The 22,768-nt window shown below is 40.4% G+C and overlaps 1 protein-coding gene and 1 long non-coding RNA gene across 10 annotated transcripts in view; one reads left to right on the top strand and one right to left on the bottom strand.

Annotated features, from left to right (window-relative positions):
* TCP11L1 (t-complex 11 like 1) overlaps positions 1-17,737 on the bottom strand; it is a 32,316-nt gene extending 14,579 nt beyond the window's left edge. For 2 of the 9 annotated variants that reach the window (XM_042959164.1, XM_042959168.1), the window contains exons 1-5: positions 17,649-17,732; positions 14,661-14,847; positions 3,957-4,089; positions 2,247-2,367; positions 947-1,167 (exon numbers count right to left, since the gene is read on the bottom strand). In XM_042959164.1, the coding sequence (XP_042815098.1) occupies positions 947-1,167; positions 2,247-2,367; positions 3,957-4,089; positions 14,661-14,823 (638 nt within the window). In that variant the 5' untranslated portion in view covers positions 14,824-14,847; positions 17,649-17,732. Of the gene's footprint in view, positions 1-946; positions 1,168-2,246; positions 2,368-3,956; positions 4,090-14,660; positions 14,848-15,990; positions 16,092-16,776; positions 16,914-16,938; positions 17,119-17,362; positions 17,443-17,648 lie in introns of those variants that run through there. The other 7 variants (XM_042959165.1, XM_042959166.1, XM_007082031.3 and 4 more) reach the window with 7 other exon arrangements.
* On the top strand, positions 17,720-22,392 carry LOC122231352. The gene is made up of 3 exons (XR_006208554.1): positions 17,720-17,807; positions 21,615-21,670; positions 22,169-22,392. It is a non-coding gene; the product is annotated as an uncharacterized LOC122231352 (long non-coding RNA).
* Positions 22,393-22,768: the final 376 nt, after the last annotated feature.

Raw genomic sequence — 22,768 nt, 5'->3', positions numbered from 1 at the left:
ATCAATTTTTAGGTCTTTTTTTTTTTTAAGATTTTATTTTTAAGTAATTTCCACACCCAATGTGGGGCTCAAACTCAGGACCCCGAGATTAAGAGTCACATGCTCTACCCACTGAGCAAGCCAGGCACCCCTTCTTAGGAGGTCTTTTCAATGCTTTCTGAACCCTGAGGTAACTTCATGATGCATAGCATTTTTATATGTACCAAATATTGATATGATATAAAAGAAGCTGAAAATGAAAGGAACTTTTGGAAAGCAACTTGCTAACATGCAATGAGAGTCTTAAAACTGTTCTTATCCTCTGATACAGTAATCCCACTTTAAGAACTTATAGTTAGGAAATAACCTAAAATACAGAAAAAAGTTTTGTACACAAGGATGTTCATGGCAGGATTAAACAGTAAATAATTAGAGGTAATCTAATTGTCCATCTTAACATAGTACTAGTTAACTATACCTATGCAAATGAAGATTTTGCAGCCATTGAAAATGCTTATAGAGAGTTTTATTTTTTTATTTTTTGAGAGTTTTAAAAAATAATATAAGTTGGGGGTGCCTGGGTGGCTCAGTCAGTTAAGCGTCCAACTCTTGGTCTTGGCTCAGGTCATGATCTCACAGTTCACGGAATGGAGCCCCGTATTGGGCTCCATGTTGACAGTGTGGAGTCTGCTTGAAATTCTCTCTCTCCCTGCCTCTCCCCTGCTCAAGCTCTCTCTCAAAATAAAATAAAAAAAATTTTTTTTAAATTATCAATATGATTAGCAGTGATTTTGCCTTTGGGTGGTGAAACCGTGGGTGATTTTTTTTTCCTTCTTTCTACTTTTCTGTATTAAAAAAAAAAATGTTTGCTTTTTAAAAATTCATGAGTATCTACACTCGAAGTCTAAATCTGAAAACGGGCTCTGTATCTTAAGTGCACTGAAGGTGATTAACACAATCCCCATACCTGAAAAGGGGCACAATTTCCTTAATGTCCTTTAGTTTCTTAACTTCTTCATCTCTAGCAGGTGCACACACTGTCCCCATCATGCCAATAATGAATTCTGCCAGCTTGGAAATGTCTAAGGCCCCATTCTCTGCTTCTTGCTTGATCAGATCCAGATCTAAGACTTCCATTATCTGGTTTCTCAGTCTACTGTGACCAGGCAGCAAGAAAGATAAGAGAGTCTACGAGAGAGCACAGCCAAGTTTAATCAAAGTTTCTTAGTCAGACATCATTTTTCGTTATACACAAAGGAATTTACAATTACCCAAATAAGGCTTTATCAATAGTTACTGTAATACCATAATACAATTGCAACTATAAAACATTTTAACCTTTTAACAAATCTATAGAAAAACATGTTTTCAAATCATTTATTTATTTACTTTAATGTTTATTCATTTTTGAGAGAGAGCACAAGGAGGGGAGCAGCAGAGAGAGAGAGGGAGACACAGAATCTGAAGCAGGCTCCAGGCTCTGAGCTGTCAGTGCAGAGGGCGGACGTGAGGCTTGAACCCATAAACCATGAGATGACCTGAGCCATAACACTTAATCAACTGAGCCACCCAGGTGCCCCTCATTTATTTAACTAAGTAAGTTAATTAAGTAAGCTCTAAGCCCAACACGGGGCTCAAACTCACAACTCTGAGAACAAGAGTTACATGTTCTACTGACTGAGCCAGCCAGGCACCCATTTGCAAATCATTTAGACGACCTATTTAAGCTTCTGTTTAAGGTCTAGGTAGCAATCAACAGGATAAAAGATGAACAAGCTGTTAAAAGTGAGAAAAAACACAGTAATTAACGTGAGCCTCTGAACCAAATACAGATGCCAGTTTCCATGGATACATTTTTCTCTTTCAACTACTGCTAAAGGTATTTGCAGAAAGAGTCTTAACTTCCATTTAATACCTTCTCTATCCCACAGACTGAGTCACTCTTTGGCCATTATAAATTAAACATATCTAAGCCGATTAAAATTTTTATTAATCACCTGTACTTGGTCAAATAACTTTTGTTTTCTTTAAATAATTGTTTTAAAAAATATAAACCTTCATTTACAAAAGTAAAGCCTTTGGGTTATCACAGCTTGTTTGAAATTTTTAAAAAGGCATTAAGCCAAAAAAAGTCTTAATCCACAATTCAGCAGGTATGTTAACCTCTCAATCCTTCAATTTCTTTAAAGTCTTCTGGCACAGTAACAAAGACAGGTTGAATACTCCTAATACACCAGAAAAGCACTACAATTTGCCCTCCATCTCACCTCTTTGATTTCTCCGACAAGTTTGATGGCATGGTCATATGTTGGGGGATCTTCACTTAGCTGGACACTCAAGCAGTCCCAAAAAGCTTTATGTACAATATCCTTTACTCTCTTCTCCAAGCTGGAAGCAAATGAAAAAAGGAAGAAAAAAAAACCAAAATATTTGAGGCTCGAATCACTTTCGAAAGCACAAATTCTATGGGTTTAGGGTGAGAAATTTTAAAAATAATTTAGATGAAGGAAAGATTTCCCAGATATACTTATACCAGTCACATATGCTATTTTTAGTTTAGTGATTTATTTCAGTAAGTACCTCACTGGACAGAATAACTTTCAACTAATTTCACAGATGACTTTAGACCAATTAATAGCATATAAGGGGTCATATGATAAAAGCATACTGGAAAGTTCAGAGCTGTTTTCTTAATTTTCCCTGTTACCAGAAAGTTTCTTAAGATATTTATGATTAAGTAGTTTAAGATAACAACTCAGCATGTATATAGGCTGAAGGACTTTATTTCTAGAAAATACCCTATTCCTATATGATATATGAGACAATTATTGAATTAGGTACCAAACTAACAACTAACATATAACATCTCATTAAAACCGGTCTCTAAGAGCACCTGGCTGGCTGTTGGTAGAGCATGATCTCAGGGTTGGAAGTTCGAGCCCCATGTTGGATATAGAGATTACTTAAAAATAAAATCTTAAAAAAAAAAATCTTTATATTGTAAGAGCAAAACAGGTAATTCTTCATTCTTAATGTGAAAAAGTACTCTCTTTGCAGAACATATAAGAAATGCTTGTAAAGTTATATTTAGAAGACTCACGTGGGCGACAGTATAGCTTGGCAACCCAGCAGTCATTCCTCCTCCCTCCTTGGTTAACAGAATCCCAATCTTTATCATGACACCTTTTTTTTAAAATTAATTAATTTATTTAGAGAGAGAGAGAACATGTGTGCACACACACGCATGAGCAGGGGAGGGGCAAAGAGAGAGGGAGAGAGAGACAATCCCAAGCGGACTCCCCACTGTCAGTGCAGAGCCCAACACAGGGCTTGATCTCATGACCAACAGATCATGACCTGAGCAAAATCAAGACCAATAGATCATGACCTGAGCCAAAAAATCAAGAGTTGGATGCTCAACCAACTTAGCCACCTAGGTGCCCCATATGATGGCACTTTTACAATTATAATGAGCAATGATTTTTATTATGATAATACATTTTAAAAGACACATTTTACAATCAATAGAGTTTAAGATTTGATAGGATATGTACCAGGTGCTAGGGATATAGAGAATAATGCATAATCCTTTGTCTTTGTAAAGTTTATAATCTGGTGAAGAACACTAGTAAACCAACACTAGGAAACCAACAACTATAGTATGATGTGATAGTTACAAGAAATGAATGAAACAATACAATGAAAACACAAGATAGGACACTAGGCCCTATGCAATAGGGAGAAGCTAACATGAAAGGTTTCCACAGGAGATTTCCTAGACCTTTTATTTAGGAGCAGTAGTCCTGAGATCAACTTTCAAACACTAGTAATTCTGAGTATAGACATTTTATTTTTTTAGCAACTATATACAAAAGGAAAAATACATTTGAATATACTGACATCAAGTGGAGAAGACCTTTCCAGAATTGGGAAATGGCAGAGTTCCACTAAACAAGGTAACTCAGTAACCACCTTACCTGTCTTCTGGTAATTCAACTGGTTTAATCCGAAAGTCTCCATTTACTACAATTTCATGGGCTAGAGCCATGTTAGCAACTCCTTTCGCTGTATCTAGAAGTTCTTCTACTGTCACAAATCGAGGAGGACTAGCTGTAACAAAACCCAGTGTAAGAGATTCGCTTCTCTAGATTAAAATTTCTATTAAAGTAAGGAGAAGGCAGTGGTTCTGGTACCAGCTAATAACTTCAGCTATGCCTCTATTTATGAAAATATTCTGGCAATTTCCAACAACAGAATTTTACCTATTTCATTTTTCTTTTAACCTGGAGTCCCAAAAGCAGAGACCATTTCCAACTCTCAAAATATCTGGACTTTTTACTTAAGACTGGTCAGTGGAAATGATTAAATTAAATGGAGACAAACTTTTAAAGTCACAGACTATCAAATTTCCCAATACACTGAGGGTTGTTTTCTGATCCCTTTGCTTTCTGTCTACCCTAAATTTTATTTAAAAAAATTTTTTTTTTAATGTTTTTATTTATTTTTGAGACAGAGAGAGGCAGAGCATGAGCAGGGGAGGGGCAGAGAGAGAAGGAGACACAGAATCCGAAGCAGGCTCCAGGCTCTGCGTAGTCAGCACAGAGCCTAGCGCAGGGCTCGAACTCACAGACTGTGAGATCATGACCTGAGCTGAAGCTGGACGCTTAACCGACTGAGCCACCCAGGCGCCCCTATCTACCCTAAATTTTAAAAAGGAGACACCAGATTTAGGATTTCCTCATTTGCTCCCATCAGCAGTTTATATTTTGCTCCACCACTAATACTGTGCCAGGAATGAACCTTGTCAAATTAAAATTTCATCAAGTAGTCTAGGGTACCAGTGCTATTCAGAGAATGCTAAAACCACTACCCTGTATAGGATACTAAGAATGTTTTATAACCATAATTTGAAAAGCACTGACCTGGAAGAGGACTATATTAATTTTCTGTGATGGTGATAAGATCTGGGCTTAAAATGAGATAAATAATTTCCTAGTTTGCACAGGGTTTAACAATTATGAAGATCTTAGGTTAGTAAAAAATTATTTTCCTTCCTCTTTACTTTTTTCTTTTACTCACAAAAAACAACAACAAAAAAGGAACCAAATCTAAGAGCTAGTCATATCCTGTTTGGTAAAAATCTTTATCCAGTCACATAAGGGGAAGTTGGGAACACTCAACAAAAATCCTTCTCTGTATTTCCACAAACTATTAATAAAAATACTAAATAAATAAATAAATAAATAAATAAATAAATAAATAAATAAAATTTGCTCCATGGATATTGGCAAAATATAATGAATATATAAAAATCAGAGCCCAGATTGACAACCTCATAATACTGAGAATTTCTATTTCTGCCAAATTGATCTACTGATAAAACACAATCCCAGTTAAAATCCCAGCAGGCTTTTTGTTGAAAATGCCAAACTGAGGGGCGTCTGGGTAGCTCAGTTGCTTAAGCATCAGACTCTTGGTTTCAGTTCAGGTCATCTCACAGTTCATGAGTTCAAGCCCCACATCGGGCTCTGTGCTAACAGTGTGGAGCCTGCTTGGGATTCTCTCTCTCCTCCTCTCACTGTCTCTCTCAAAATAAAGTAACCTTAATAAAAAAATGCCAAACTGATTCTCAAATTTACATGGAAATGCACAGGACCTAGACAAGTGGAAACTATTTTGAAAAAAGAATAAAGTTGCAGGACTTAAACTAATTTCGAGACTTACAATAAAACTGCAACAATTGAGACAGTGTGTTTCTGGCATGAAGACAGATATACAGAGCAAGTGAACAGAGGACCTAGAAATAGACTGATACATACATACATACACACATACGTGTACATGTGGTCAATAAGCAAGAAATGGTGTTGACACAATTAGCTATCTGTATGGAAAAGAATGATCCTCAACCCTTACTGAACAAGATAAGTAAAAAACAAATTCAAAATGGACCACAGACCTAAATACAAGAGCTAAAACTGTAAAACTTCTAGGAGAAAGCACAGGTGAAATCTACCTTGAGTTAGGCAAAATTTCTTAGAGTAAGATACAAAAAACTCAACATAAAAGAGAAAAAAATTGATAAATTGTGCTTTACCAAAATTTAAAACTTTTGTTCTGTGTAAGACTCCTAAAAAGAATATAAAAGGCATGCCAGATAGGAGAAAATATATGCAAAACACAAATATGATAAAGGACTTGTATCCAGAACATATTAAGAACTCTTATAATAATAGACAACCACTAAAAAGTAGACAAAAAGTCTGGACATTTCTCTCAAGCAGATAGATACACAACAGGCCAAGAACAGATGCTCAACATCATTAGTCATCAGTGAGAGATAATGGAAAATATACATATTGTTCTCTGACCCTGGTTCCTGGCACAAAACTCCTAGAACCCTTATAATTTCCTAAGTGATAAGAACACTGGGTGCATCTCTTGTTTTAATATTTGGCTTTTGACCCCCTCCCTAACACTGGGCTCCTAAAACCTTTCTTAATCCCTAAGTGATAAGCACTAGCAGCATATTTTGTTCTACTGAGATGACTCTGAGCTCCTGGATGGCTTCTGGATGGGGGTGGGTCACTAGAAAGACCAAGCCATGATTAGAAGGTTGGAATTTTCAGCCCTATCCTCCAGAGAGGATTCCATACTTAGGGCTGAAAATGGAGTTAATAATTGATCATGCCTACATGAGGAAGCCTCCATAAAGTCCCAATAGTAGAGGGTTCAGAGAGCTTCCAGGTTGTCCAACACATCCATACCAGGAGGGTGATGCACCCCAACTCCATAGGGTCAGAAGCTCCTGCACTCAGGACCCTCCCAGACCTCACCCTATATATTTCTTCATCTAGCTCTTCACTTTTATTTATCTTTTAATAAACTGGTATACATAAGTGTTTCCCTGAGTTCTGTGAGCCACTCTAGTAAATTAATAGAATTTATGAAAAGGACGCTAGAATCTCCAATCTATAGCTGGTTGGTCAAAAGCACAGGTAATAACCTAGATTTGTGACTATTGTCCAAAGTGGAGGGATGGGTGTGGGACTAAGCCCTTCACCTGTGAGATCTGATGTTATCTCTGCATAAATAGTGTCAGAATTGAGTTGAATTATAGGAATTCAGGTAGTATCACAGGAAATTACTTGGTGGGGGAAAATGGCCCCACACATTTGGTGGCCAGAAGTGATCTACTCTATGTGAATACTAAAGAGACACAGGCACCCGGGAGAAAAACACAGGAGGAAGGACTGGGTTTTGCCCCACACAGGTGGAAAATTGTAGGTTTTTCCTTTTATTTTATAATCAGGGAAATGCAAATTAAAACCACATTGAGGGGCACCTGCGTGGCTCAGTTAAGCGTCTGACAGCTCGGGTCATGATCTCATGGTTCTTGAGTTTGAGCCCTGGGTCAGGCTCTGTGCTGACAGCTCAGAGCCTGGAGCCTGCTTCAGATTCTGTCTCCCTCTCTCTCTGTCCCTCCCCCGGCTCACACTCTGTCTCTCTCAAAAATAAATAAACATTAAAAAAAAAAAAATACCCACACTGAGATACCACTACATACATACTAGAATGGCCAAAATTAAAGAGACTGATCATACCAAGTCTTGACATAGCGGCAGAGCAGTTGGAACTCTCAAACAGTAGAAATAAAAAATGGTACAGTCACTTTGGAAAACAATCTCTTGGTTTCTTATAGAGTAAAACATACACTTATCACATGACCCAGCAATCCCACTCTTAGGTCTTTACACAAGAAAACTATGGCCCTATGAAGACCTGTACTCAAATGTTAATAGCAGCATTCTTCATAACAGGCAAAATCTAGAACTAATCCAAATGTCAATCAACTGCAGAATGAATAAATAGTATAACCATACAATGGAACACTACCCAGCAATAACAAAGGAAGAAACTGATACATGCAAAAACACAGATGAATCTTAAAAGCATTATCCCAAGTTAAAGAGTCAGATAAGAGACTATATACAGTATGGTTCCATTTATTTGAAATCATAAAAAGGGCAAAATTATAGAGATAGAAAGTAAGTGGCTGCCAAAGGCCAGAAGACAGTGGGAAAGATTCACTGTCAAGGGGCAGGACTGTGGTAGTAGCGACACAACTGTAAATGCATTTGTCAAAACTCAAATTACATGCTTAAAATGGAATTTTATTATATATAAATTCTACCTCAATAAAGTTGATTAAAAATTCAAAGGTGGGGGGCACTTGGGGGCTTACTTGGTTGACCATCGGATTCCTGGTTTTGGCTCAGGTCATGATCACACGGTTTGTGAGTTCAAGCCCCACATTGAGCTCTACGCTGGTGGTGCGGAGCCTTCTTGGCATTCATTCTCTCTCTCTCTCTCTCTCTCTCTCTCTCTCTCTCTCTCTCTCGGCTCTTGCTCTGCTTGTGCCCTCTCTCAAAAAATAAACTTAAAAAAAAATTCAGGGGAGCCTGAGTGGCTCAGCCAGTTAATCTTCGGATTTCAGTTCCACATCAGGCTCTGCACAGACAGCACAGAGCCTGCTTGGGATTCTCTCTCTCTCCCTCTCTGCCCCTCCCCTGATCATGTTCTCTATCTCAAAAATAAATAAACATTAAAAAAAATTTTTAATAGATAAACTAAAAAAAATTCAAAGACATTTAGCAGGAATTTGCTATATATATATACTATATACTATATATACTATTAAATACTATTAAATTTATTCAAGCTAATATTTTCTGTTACCATGTATCAGAAAATGGAACTTTCACTGTGATATATCAACATCAAACGTCAGGAATTATTAAACTGCATAGAGTTCTTATCCCTTTTAAGATTTTTTTTTTTTTAAAGTAATCGCTACACCCAATGTGGGGCTCAAACTCACAACCCTGAAATCATGAGTAATGCACTCCACCAACTGAGCAAGCCAGGCATGCCAAGTTCTTATCTCTTAAAAAGAGATTCAGGGGCACCTGGGTGGCTCAGTCAGTTGGGTGTCCGACTTTGGCTCAGGTCATGATCTCGCGGTCCATGAGTTCAAGCCCCGCGTCAGGCTCTGTGCTGACAGCTCAGAGCCTGGAGCCTGTTTCAGATTCTGTGTCTCCCTCTCTCTCTGACCTTCCCCCGCTCATGCTCTGTCTCTGTCTCAAAAATGAATAAACATTAAAAAAAAAAAATTAAAAAAGATTCAGAAGGACCACCTGGGTAGCTCAGTCGGTTGAGCGTCCAACTTCAGCTCAAGTCATGATTTCACAGTTCATAAGTTGAAGCCCTGTATCGGGCTCACTGCTGTCAGCCCAGAGACCCCTTTGGATTTTCTGTCCCCCTCTCCCTGCCCCTCCCCCTCTAGGGATCTCTCTCTTTCTCTCAAAAATAAATAAACATTAAAAAAAAAAAAAAAAAAGCCCCATCATCAGGGCTTCCAAGTTTGGTTTTGACCCTGGTTTTGCAAAAATCTTCAAATGTCTAATCATCTTAAATTTATGAAAATAATAGAAACACGCCAAGTTTTCACAATTAATTTACCATTTTTCAACAATTTAGGGCATTTGGGTAATGATAAATACACAGTGTTTTTATGCTACCTAGTCATGAAACACAAGGGACAGAGGAAGGAAGAATTTCAGCTCCCTGCAGACTCTTGAATGTGACCTTGAACAAGTCATTTTAAATCTTCCACAGCCATTATTTCCTAATATGCAAAAAGAAGACAGTAAAACCAAAGGAATGTTCCATAGAAGATGAGACTCTTCCAAATTACACACAAGTGTGTTCTCATGATTTGGGGCACACTTGCGATAAAACAGCTTGTACCAAGTGCCAAGAACATGAGACACCAGGAAGAAGAAAATTTACAGAGCTGTCCAAGTTAGAGACTACTTAATCAAACTTATTAATGAAGGATACCTGATCAAAAAAGCTAAAAGCTACAATTCTAAGATAGGATCAGGATAGGTTACAGGTCTACATACACAGAAACTGGTCACTGCATACTAATTACAGGGTTCTGGGTGGGATTTTTTGTTTTGTTTTGAGAATTCTCAAATTTACCAATTTCATGAGAACACAAAGATACAATTTAGTGGACAACATGGTTTCACTTCAACTTGTGAAGAGAACCTGTGAAGAGTTGTAATAAGAGCCATAAAAAATGGTAAGGTCACATGTATTTTACCCTGGAATTTATTTTACTATGCAATATAAAGCTAAAGCTGCTGCTGATTCCCTTATAGCATTTGTGCACTGATACCCTGTTAAAGAAACTGAAAACCAAGTAAACATGCCCTTTGGGAAGCTGGTGAATAGATTCAAAATAAAATGAAAACCTAATTCAGAATGTTCCTACTCTCTACCTTTCCTTACTGAGTTGTTCTGTAATCTGAGAAGTCCATACACTCTAAAGATATGCTTCTAGTCAGACAAGTGGTTGGACATTTATGGATGGCAGATGGCAAATGTCACCCAAAACTACTATAGAGGGAGCATAGTGAAGCAAGGGTAAAGTTTATCCACAGAACTTACTGCACTGTAGAAATTGCTTGTTATTTTGTCTTCTTCACTACACTGCAAGCTCCATGAGGTAAGAGACCTTGTAGGCCTGACTCACTGCTGTATCCCTGATACATAATATTCATTCAATAGAAAAAAATATTGTTTTTGAGAGAAAGAGAGAGCGCGCAAGTGGAGGAAGGGCAGAGGGGGAGGCAGAGAGAGAGAATCTTAAGCAGGCTCCATGCCCAGCACTGTCTAGCAAGGAGCCTGATGCGGGGCTCGATCTCACTACCCTGGGATCATTACCTGAGCTGAAATCAAGAGCCGAGTGAGCCATCCGGGCACCCCGCATTCAATAAATACTGACTCACTGACTAAACACAGAGACACTACAACTCAAAGTCTAGTCATGAGCTTTAAAAATATAGGAACTTAGGGGCACCTGGGTGGCTCAGTCGGTTAAACGTACGACTTGGGCTCAAGTCATGATCTCACCACTCATGAGTTCGAGCCCTGTGTAAAGCTCTGTACTAACAGCTCAGAGCCAGGAGCCTGCTTCGGATTCTGTGTGTGTCTCTCTCTCTCTGCCCTTCCCCTGCTCCCACTATCTATCTCTCTCTCTCAAAAATAAACATTTTTAAAAAATGTAATAACTTACGGGCAGCTGGCTGGCTCGGGGTTGCGAGATCAAGCCCCATACTGAGTGTGGAGAGTACCTAAATAAATAGGCTTAAAAAAAAATTAAGAACTTGTGCCATCCATTTATCTAAGGATGACTGGGATATACTAATTAAACTCACAAAGACCTGATTTAATAAACCAAAACGCTAAATGGCAAATATTAACTGGGATAACAATGTGAAGTTTTTCATCTGATTACAGCATCTTCTACTGGTCAAAAGGTGATTAAACACCAGAACAGAACAGGCTTTGTGAGCAGAGTATATGGAAGTAGAGAATCTCAGGGGAGACATTAATTTGCAGCTCACTGATCTTTACTTTTAGAGATGTAAACATCTCTATGTTTACAGAACAGATTATCTTTTAGAATCAAAGCACCATCTCAGACTAGTGCCAGCCAATTCCTACAAGGAAGCCACTCGTCCTTTTTCAATATTCTATATCACTTACTGAAGGTTCTGCACCCAAATCCCAATGTGTACAGGGGCGGGGTGAGGTGCTTCCCCCCAACACTACCAAACAGTTGTCAGAAACCAGCTGGGTGTCCTACAATTCAATTGAGTTTTGACACTATCTACCTGGAGATACTGTCAGACCCCACAGGTTAAGGGTTCAGTTCTACAAAACTGCCCTAGTTGCAAATCCAGGCGGTCATGGGTGCTATAGACCAGAGGTTCTGATGACTCCCTCCTTGGGTTTGATTTGCTACAGTGGCTCCCAGAACTCAGAGAAACATTCTACTTACCAGGTTTACTGGTTTAGTATAAAAAGATATAACTCAGAAGCAGCCAGATGAAGAGATGCATAAGGGCAAAGTATGGGGAAAGGGTGCAGGGCTTCCCCGCCCTGAGGGTGCGCACCACTCTCCCAGCACCACCCACTGTGTATTCACCAACCTGGAAGCTCTCCAAACACAGTCCTTTTGGGTTTTTATGGAGGCTTCATTATATAGGCATGATTGATTAAATCACTGGCCAGGGGCAATTGATTCGACCTCCAACCCCCTCCTCTCCCCATGCTGAAGGCTGGGGGATGGGACTGAAAGTTCCAACCCTCTAATCACAGGGCTGGGTCCCCTGGCAACCAGCCCCCATCATTAGGTTACCTAGGTGCTTTCCAAAAGTCGCCTCATTAACATAACAAAAGACACACTTATAGCACTTAGGAAATTCCAAAGGCGCTCTTTGTCAGAAACTGGACAAAGACCAAATATATTTCTTATTATTAATCACAACATCATAGTTACCAATAGCAATTCTACCCTTAAAATATTACTCTATTATAACTTGCAAGACTAAAGGTTGTCTCTTTGCTATTTACATTTTAATTTGTAGAATTCCAGAAGGGATTTTTTAGAGTTACTAGAAACTCAGTAGCTACTCATTTACACAGTTTGGAAAAAAAGTCTGTAGAGATGATTTCATACTTTATAAATTCTTATTTATGCTGTACATGTACAGTGATGCTTCTTGATGTGGCCCCCAGGCTGTGGGGCCTGAGCTTTACCACAGCCCTGTGCCTACCTATTATTATAAGGAGAAAGAGCAAGGAAGCCAGAGGAATATTTTAGGGCACTGATTTTATATTCTGTTTTGGTATGGACTTCTATGAGAATTTAATTAAATCTTCCATAACCTTCTTCCTAGAAAAATGCATATGCACACAAATGTTGATAAACTTTTTTGGCTGTTCCTGGATCCCCTAACACTTAATCATGGGTCCCAGCGTAAGGACTCTTGCCTTAAGGACATACCTACATACAGTCGAAGATAATGAATGTAGTCTAGTGTTGGCTTGATATTAATTTGGAGTCATGCCATTAGACTGACAGGATGCCAAAGGCAAAGCCATCAATTAAAGAATGACTAAAGATCTAAACCAAAGGTCCTCCTTTATCAGGAACTGTAGTGATAAAACCATCATGTTGGCCATCTGCATCCATATTACAGCAATCAGTCCTGGTATCTTTAAATGCAACAGATGACATGTAGTATTAACAATATTTATTGAACATTTATTAGATGCCAAGCATTGTTCTAAGTGCTTTACATGAATTCATTTAATCTTTACAACCATCTAAGAGATAAGTGTATTTTCCTCATTTTAAAAATGAGACAACAGGGGAGGCTGACTGGCTCAGTCAGTAGAGCATGTGACTCTTGATCTCAGAGTTGCGAGTTCAAGCCCCACATCAGGCCTGGAGCCTACTTAAAAAATAATAAATAATAAGCAATAAACAAACAAACAAACAAACAAACAGAGATGCCTGGCTGGCTCAGTCAGTAGAGCATACAACTCTTGATCTCGAAGTTGTGAGTTCGAGTCCCACATCGGGTACAGAGGTTACTTAAAGATAAAATCTTAAAAACAAATAAATAAAAAGTAAAAAAATAAAAAATAAGTAAAAATGGGAAAACAGAAGCTTTCTAAGTATACATATTGGAGACCAAGAGGACCAAAGGTCGTATTTGCTTGTAGTGAGGTCTTTGTACACTTTATGTGCTGGGATGAACCTAGCAGTATATCCATCAAAATCTATGTGATACTAAGCCACAATAAAATGGGGCCTACTAATGTTTGCTATAAGAATACTATGTTGAGGGGCACCCGGCTGGCTCAGTCAGCAGAGCATGTAATTCTTGTTCTCCGAGTCGGAGTTCAAGCCCCACGTTAAGTAATTAAGTGTACTTAATTTAAAAAAATAATAAAAGTGAAAAGAATATTATGGGAACTAATAAATTACCTGAGAAGGGCTTTGAACATTTTAAAAGAAACACACCTCAAACCCAAAAAATGTTCATACTTCTTTCAAATATGCAGAACTACCCATCATCTACACTTTAAAGAGATAACATCAGCACTGACATTCTTAGACTATGACACTCCCTCTTAAAACTTTCATTTTTTGGACCCACTTCAAAAAGCTTAAGTATTCTTAATAAAAGACAGGAGTTGGGGCAACTGCTGGGAATACTTGTGGAAATTGCCACCCTTTCATCAGTGAGGCCCGCTCCCAGTCAGGGATCTGAAATGACTTCACCATACATTCCGCAAACTGAATCCCCTCAACCTCGTGGGAACTAAGCCCCCAGGCAGTGAAGTTAGGGTGTGGTGACCTCACTCACATTCAAAACCTTTTTTAGCCTGCACGAGCACAGTCCTGGCTGGAACCTGCCTGAGACTTTTCAAATGCTTTTTTAATTAAAGCTACAATTTGCACTCCACCCTCCTAGTTCTCAAAGCAATTCAGAGAAAGTGGAAGGTCACTGACACTAGAGGAAGACAGAAATATTCTGGACATTATTCTAAAACTTTAATTTCTCAAGCAACTGAAAACCCACAAGTGACTAGGCTGCCAGTTGAGAAACTTGCTATTCTTAAATGCTGGTTATTGGCAATGTTCTCATATGATAAGAACCCAGCTCAGGGTCACAAGTATAAGGAAGCCTAATCAAAATATCACCTGAAAAACAATGATAATATTCCTTCTAACCAAAGTTAAATTTGCTTACAGTGAGGTCTTTGCATTCTTTGGGTGCTGGGAGGGCCCGACTTTATATTTTTCTGTAAAGCTTCATCAGAACCTTCCACAGCATCTTCAAGGCCTTGTTCAGAATCACTTGATTTTGATTCTCCTGCTTCATTTATATTGGGCTTGTCAGGGTTTTCAGACATTCTCAATTAAGTTTATTCACTTTCCTAGGAAAGAAAAAAAAAAGTGAACCAAAATGTTCTAGCTCTGTTACTAACTGGCAGTTGACTCTGGGCAAATCATTTATTCTCTTTGGGTTTCCATTTCTCATGTGTAATAATGAGTGGGCTTGCAAAGATCTTATCCAGCTATCATATTCTACCTCAATGATTAAACAGATACCTGTAAAATGACACAATTTATCAAATTCATGGACCTGTACCTCAGACAGAGTGACAGGTTTGAGTATTTTTGTCCCACTCCTAAGTCAAAACCAGGATCTTACACTGTTGGAAGATAACACTATAAACTGCCTGCTTCTATTTTGATCAAAGAGTGATTCAATTCTTCAATTCTTTCCTCTCTTTCCTGAGAGCGGAGAGGAAAAGCTTTTGGAAATCATGCTTTTAACTTGGGCTTCCAGTTGAATACACTGGACCATGGAGCTGGTTCTCTGATCCTGTTATGTGGATAAGATACCTGGGGCTGACACCTAGAAGGGAGAAGCATATGAAGCATTTAGGAATAACGTATGAGGCCAATATTTTTATTAACTTGTCAGTCGGCAGGAAAAGATGATAAGTAGGAAGTTGCAAACAACCACGATGTATGGGGTTGGGTGGGGTTTTAATTTTTTTAGTTGCTGGTTAGAACAGGAATCATACTTAACGTGTTGGTTTGGGCCAGTTAAAAAAGGCCTGGAATACTAGCCTCTTTTTACCATACAAGTTTTTGTCAAGTTCTTTTCTCCCCGAGTTTTTTTCCTAGAGTTTTCTCTTCCTAAGGTGTTCCTAATTAAGGGAGAAGACAGACACAATGTTTCTGCATTCACAAGAATACTGCAAATAATTAGCATTTGTATCATCAACACTTGGAGATCACAAAACATTTTCATAAACGCTAATTAGACTTTATTATACACCTGGAGGGTAATCCAGGGATCAAAAGAAATGTTGGCAGCTCCGAAAAGGTCTGGCAGACTCTCTTTTGCCCATTAGACAGAGAAGAATCATTTGATATAATTATCTAAAATTTCAGATCCCTCCATTAAATAGAATGAAGCTACTGGAATTGACATTTCCAGGCCTGTATTATTTTTTTTAGGCCTGTATTATTAATATGAAGGTTTCTTTAATACAGTTCCCTCTTACCTTCCAACATCCCACTCCAGACACCCATCTCCTCTGTCCTAAATCCTATCAGGCTCTGGAAATGCTCCAAGATCCAAAAGACAACATTGCCAGCATATTCTCTGAGAAAGGACAAACAAATACACTTCTAATTTTATCCTCTTCACATGCTGAGAATGAGCTCAGAAAGGATGAAGTAACTCATTCTGCAAGGAAGGCATGCTTTCTGGGTCTCTAATACTCAGCTCAGTAAACTAACCCCATCCTTTTAAGATTCTGCTCAAGTCCTACTCCTCTTAGGACACTTCCCCACAGTGCGTGCACCTTTCTCTGAACTCTTGTAGGGCTAGTTGCTGCGTGTCTAGCATGCACCATAGCCTTAGATCCAATTCAAAATATACTTATTTAAATAGGTCTGGAGGGGGAGACATGCTTACAAGGAAACAGAGCGAAACTGAAGCCTTGATGGCATTATGAAACCACTAGGGGAACATAGTAGAGGGAGAAACTGATTCTGCCTGTAAGGAGTTGGGATAACCTTCCCGGAAAAGGTGACATTTGAGCTGTTTTTTTTTTTTTGTTTTTTTTTTTTGAAAAGAGCAGGATTTCGTCCAATTAAAATATGTCCGGAGTGGGAGAGAAGGTGAAAAGGGAAGCATTTCACTCAAAGGGCACACGTGAAGGCACACGAAAATAAACAGAAGAACAAGTGGCAGGTGATGAAGAGGGAAAGATGAGTTGGGGCAAGATTGGAAAATTGCTAGTTTTATTAAAAACAACGACAACAACAACAACAAAACTCTTCACCTAGATTTTTAACTTCTTAATGCCCAAGACCAACCATATTTCCCACATACGCTCCATCCGTATATCTTCCAAACAGATACCCAGTTAAGTGTTTGTTGACAGCTGTGTCATCTCTGTGATGTCAGCGTGTGTGGGAAGGATGGGCGTTGGCCTCAGACATACCTGGGTTCCGATTCTGGCTCTTTGCTAACTGTGAAACTTCAGTTTCCTCATCTGTAAAATGCAGCTACCCACTTCTTCGATTTGGGGGAAGATCACACGACAGAACGTGCATAACAGCAGCTGGCACACTACAAGCTTTCCACAAATGGAAGCTATATTTATAGGGCTACAGGATGCAGCAAGGAACCATTTATTGCTTACAGCGTGCTCATTCATTCAACAATCACTAACTCCTGCTCCGCCTCAGAAGGGAACCGAGGGCAGGAGGATTCTCGCACTTGCCCTAGAGACCTTCTATCCGAGCTACATGCCGGGCCCCAGCTGCCACAAGAGACTCCCCACCAGAAAGGGTCTTTCAGCAAAGTAAAGGGGGTCTGTCCACCGATGCCGGGAACCGCTTCCTCTGGCACCCAGTGTCACTCACTCTCAGCGTCCAGATTCCGTTGTAAACAACTGTTCAGGCCGGCGAGGGAGTGGCGGGCCAGCAGCAAGCGATGGAAGCGGGGTGCGCTTTGAGCACGGCCTCGAGGGGTGGGACAAAGGCCGTCCTACGCCGCAACACGCCGCCGTCCCTGCCACTCCGTCGCCTCCACCCGACAGCACCGGGACCCGACCTCCCCGGAGGAGGCGAAGAAATGCCTGTGGTTTCCACCTCACGCCTCCCGTGCGGGCCCCGCAGGGCTGCCAGCCTCCGCGCCCGCTTCCCTCACCTGCCGCGGAGTCGGCGTGCTCCCTCCTGCCGCTCGGGCCGGGAATGAGGCGGGAGGAGGCGCGGAGCGATGAGCGGCGAGCACGGGACGCTTCAGCCTCTGTCCTTCCGAGGCCGCATCCCTCGCCGCGCTGAGGGCCGTCCTCCCTACCCGACTCCGGTGGGTAGCGGCCAAAGCGGCCGTTCCTCAAGCGTCGGGAAGGGGGAGGCAGCCTTTTAGCCGGGAGGCGCCCGCCCCACGCAGGGCGGCGCCATGTTTCTGTACGGAAAGGCGGGAGGCGCGGCCCTGTCCGGACCCAGGGTGCTTAGTGAGAGGTGGTTCAATCTAGGAGGCGCCCTGTTTCCGTATGTAGATGCGAGAGGTGGGCTCCGGGTCTGCGGAGGGGGCACAGTGGGCGGTGGCTCGGGACCTGGAGGTGCCCGCCCCACGCAGGGCGGCGCCATGTTTCCGTACAGAACGGCGGGCGCCTCAGAGAGTGTAAGGCGGGAGAGGAACGCGTGGTAGAGCTGGCACGGAGTCTGTCAAGTGAAAGAAAGCGATAGGCCGCTCATTCACAACCGCATTCAAAGCCTTCCCCGCCCGGGTTTTCAAATTTAAACATTACCATCATGTCTTCTAGGTGCACATAATTTATCATCCTCCTCTAATTTGGGCTAAGAAACAAACAAACAAAAAAAAGTCACGCCCACCACCTAGGTAGCCAAGCCTCACTTTAATGGCACAGACTCATTTTGGTTTTGAGGTCATTTCTTTTATCCAAGCGGATGCCACACTTGTCCATAGGAAGAGCGAGACTTGAGTCCTGAAAAGACGCCAGGCAGGGGGCAGTTTCCATGAGGGTTCCACTTGGTGTAGGTACAGAAACAGTAAGCACTTTGGGCGTTTTATGAACTGTGTTTTAGAAGGGAAAAAATATCATGCTTGAATGGATAAAGGAAATATATTTATATATTTCCATATATGTATATATGGAAATATATCCATATATTTATATTTATATATATCCATATATATATCCATTTATATCCATATAAATATCCATATATTTATATGGATAAAGGTATATATTATACAATGGAATACTACTTGGCAATGAAAAAGAATGAAATCTTGCCATTTGCAACAATGTGGATGGAACTAGAGGGTATTCTGCTAAGTGAAGTCAGAGAAAGACAATTATCACGTTTTCACTCAAATGTGTAACTTGAGAAACTTAACAGAAGACCATAGGGGAAGGGAAGGAAAAATAAGTTACAGAGAGGGAGGCAAACCATAAGAGACTCTTAACTACAGAGAAAACTGAGGGTTGATGGGGGGGGGGGGGGAAGGTTGATGGGTGCTGGACATTGAAGGCACTTTTTGGGATGAGAGCTGGGTGTTGTATGTAAGTGATGAATCACAGAAATCTATCTACTCCTGAATTCAAGACTACAATGTATGTGAGCCAACTTGACCATAAATTTTTCAAAAAAAAATTCATGCTAAAACAAGCTTGTTTTAGAGCTTCATCTCCCTCCATCACAGGTAGCAGGGACTATGCTTATCTTGGTGCTGGACTAGTGGCTGCTCCAAGAAAACCATGGTTTTCTCACCTTGTAGCAAACTATGTGAATAGAAAGTTTTGGGGCCAGGGTCGTTGGGTGGCTCAGTTGGTTAAGCATCCGACTCTTTTGTGTGTGTGTGTGTTTTTATTTATTTTTGAGACAGAAAGAGACAGAGCATGAGCAGGGGAGGGGCAGAGAGGGAGGCACAGAATCCGAAGCAGGCTCCAGGCTCTGAGCTGTCAGCACAGAGCCCAACGCGGGGCTTGGCAAGCTCATGGGCTGTGAGATCATGACCTGAGCTGAAGTCGGACACTTAACGCTTAACCGACTGAGCTACCCAGGTGCCCCAAGCATCCGACTCTTGATTCAGCTCAGGTCATGATCTCATGGTTGGTGAGTTCAAGCCCAGCATGAGGCTCTGTGCCATCAGATTAGGATTCTCTCTCCTTCTCTCCCTGCCCCTCCCCCGCTTGCTCTCGTGTGCGCTCTCAAAAAATAATAAATTAGTTAATTAAAAAATAGTTTTGGGGCCTAGTCTTAAAAAATAAAGGCTATGTGATTGTTCATTTGTAAAAATGCTTTAAGACTGAGCATAAGTCATGTATGTCCTAAACCAAATGAAGGTAATAATTAAGTCTCTCACCTGTAACCCATAAAACTCATTAAATTTAAATAACTAGAACAAAGCAAGATGAAGTGAAGTTAGTGCTGTCAAACAATATTTCTAAATAGATCACACCCGGGCAATTATTCCTAAAGTGTTGAAGGCTGAGTGCAATACAACACCCTCATACCATTCACAAACTAGCACGTTGGGTATTTTTTCTTAAATACACACACGCATAAAAGTCCTCGGATGAGGATTCACTTTAGAGAAAAAAAAAAAATCCTTAAAATACTCAACTAACTGGAACAAAGATTCACCAAGAAAACATTCAGTTCTTACTTCCAAGTCCAGACTAATATACCATTAGTCTCTAGTGGTTCTCAACCCTAACTACATCCTAAAATCTGGGGGTGTGGAGGGTTCTAAAACTATCATCTGAAATTCTGGGGGTGATGCCAAGGCAGAACTGTTAAGCTTTCCAGGTGATTTGAACATACAGCCAGGCAAGAACTACCTCCCTAGGGAGACCCACCCTCTATGTCCACACACCTAGTGAGAATCCACTACCTTCTTTTAAGGATTAATATACAGTTTTCACTTGTGGAGGGGATGTTGTTACACTATCAAAACTATTGATTTGACTTGCAGTGGCTTACTTGTAATCTTCTGATATATTTGGTTTCCTTTAAATATTAAAAACAGGGGCTCCTGGGTGGCTCAGTCGGTTAAGCGTCCGACCTCGGCTCAGGTCATGATCTCACGGTCCGTGGGTTCGAGCCCCGCGTCAGGCTCTGTGCTGACAGCTCAGAGCCTGGAGCCCGTTTCAGATTCTGTGTCTCCTTCTCTCTATGACCCTCCCCCGTTCATGCTCTGTCTCTGTCTCAAAAATAAACATTAAAAAAATTAAAAAAAATATTAAAAACATACTGACACCTTCTGTGATTTTTTGGGTTGCAAGGACTGGAAACTCAAATTACCTCAAAATAAAGGGAGTTCACTGAAAGGCCACTTAGGGTTTTGAAAAAGAAGCTGGCAGCTGTTCTAGAAATCAGTACTATCCTATCAACTCCCCTAGACACAAAGGATCACTCTCATCATACCTCTGCTCCTCGCTGCAGTCTCCTGTACTCCCTTCATAAAACAGACTAGCTTACTTTAATTGTTGCTCCCTAATTTGGATTTTTCTATACAGAATTTCACTGCCCAAGCTGATTTTTATGCAAACTCAAGTCATTTGCCTATAGGTAAGCTGTCGATCAGTGCTTAGCCCTCTTCTACCCAGCTAGGGTAGTGGTAAAGCTCAGTTTCCTAGGCATCAGGTTGTGTAAGTGAGGATGGGTTCCCAAGAGGTTATCCTGGATGAATAAATGAGGGCACATAGCAAACAACATACAGTTCTAGTGGTACAGGAGGGCTGCCCACAGTATTCAGGGTAGCACAGAACCCACAGTTTAAAACTTTGACCATGCAGTAAACATGACCAATTTTTCTTAAAACCTTACTCTATTCTTGCTTATGAAGGTTGAGGTAAATTGTGGTCTTGCTAGATTTTCCATGGAATTATCATCCCATTAGAATGCTGCTGCTTCTAGGACCACGACTATAACTAGGAAGTTCTGCCTTCCCCTGAAAGAGAGATGGTAGTTTTGTTTGCCAAATAATCATTACATGCAAAGGTTGCAAGTCAGTACACACAGTTTTGCTCTGTACTAATGTACAGAGTCTCTAGATTAGTGGTTCTCAACCCTGACTACACCTTAGAATCTCCTGGGGGGGGGCAGGCAGAAGTTCTAAAACTATCATCTGAAACTCCAGGGGTGATGCCAGAGAAGAACTGCCAAGCTTTCCAGGTGATTCCAGTGTGCAGCCAGGTAAGAACCACCCCCACACTCCCCATATGGTCTCACTGCACTTTCAGTAGTTTCTGAAAACTTCACACTTAAATCACAAACAAGCTTATCTTCTCTTTTTCACTACACTGTAAAGAGAGTTACCTTCCCTTCTTGCCTATGAAAACAAAGCCAAAAAACAAAAAACCTCACAAGGTTAGGGATCACAGGTACATTATAGAGGAGTCCTCAACTTTCTCCCATTTAAAGACTAGTATCAGTTATAGGTTAGAAAATAAAAGATTGACATGCCAGCATATTGGCTCATCATTTGAGTCTTTCCTACCTCTATTTTTCAAAAAAAAATTTAAGTAATCTCTATACCTAATGTGAGGTTCGAACCACAACCCTGAGATCAAGAGTTACACGCTCAGACTGAGCCAGCCAGGCACTCCTCCCTACCTCTCTTTAAATGTAGGCAGCAGTATCTCTAAGTAGATAAAATTTAGTTTCATTTTATTCAATGTTTATTTTTTACAGACAAGACAGAGTACAAGCAGGGGAGGGCAGAGGGAGACACAGAATCCGAAGCAGGCTCCAGGCCTCTGAGCTGTCAGCATAGAACCCAGCGCGAGGAGAAACGGGAAAGATTCAAAAGAACATATAAATTAAGAGACTTACAAAGCTCATTAATCAATTGCAATTTATGGACTTTAATGGATCCCTATTTGAATAAACTGTCAAAATCATGTGAGATCAGAAAATGTGACTACTGAATGCATATTTGATGGTATTAAGGAATTGTGGGTTTGTGTGTATATAATAATGATACTGTGGTTAGTTTTTTAATGTCCTGTTTTAGCTACACATTCTGAACTTTTATACATGAAGTGATATGTCTGAAGTTTGCTGGGGTGGGAGCAAAGAATGCATGGGGGTATAGATTAAATGAGATTGGCCATCAGTTGGCAATTGTTGAAACTGGATAATGAGTATGTAGAAGTTATTCTATTATTCCATTCTCCCCCATTTTTATATATGTTTGAAGTTTTCCACAATAAACTTAAAAAGATGAAGTTTTCAAAATCATTATTAGGACAGTTCAATTTCTGACTTGTCTACTGTTTGTGGTAATTACCA

This window comes from Panthera tigris, chromosome D1, assembly GCF_018350195.1.
Source record: "Panthera tigris isolate Pti1 chromosome D1, P.tigris_Pti1_mat1.1, whole genome shotgun sequence".
NCBI classification, from domain to species: Eukaryota; Metazoa; Chordata; class Mammalia; order Carnivora; family Felidae; genus Panthera; species Panthera tigris.
Note: the sequence above shows the minus strand (reverse complement) of the source record. Positions and strands in the feature narration are given on the sequence as shown.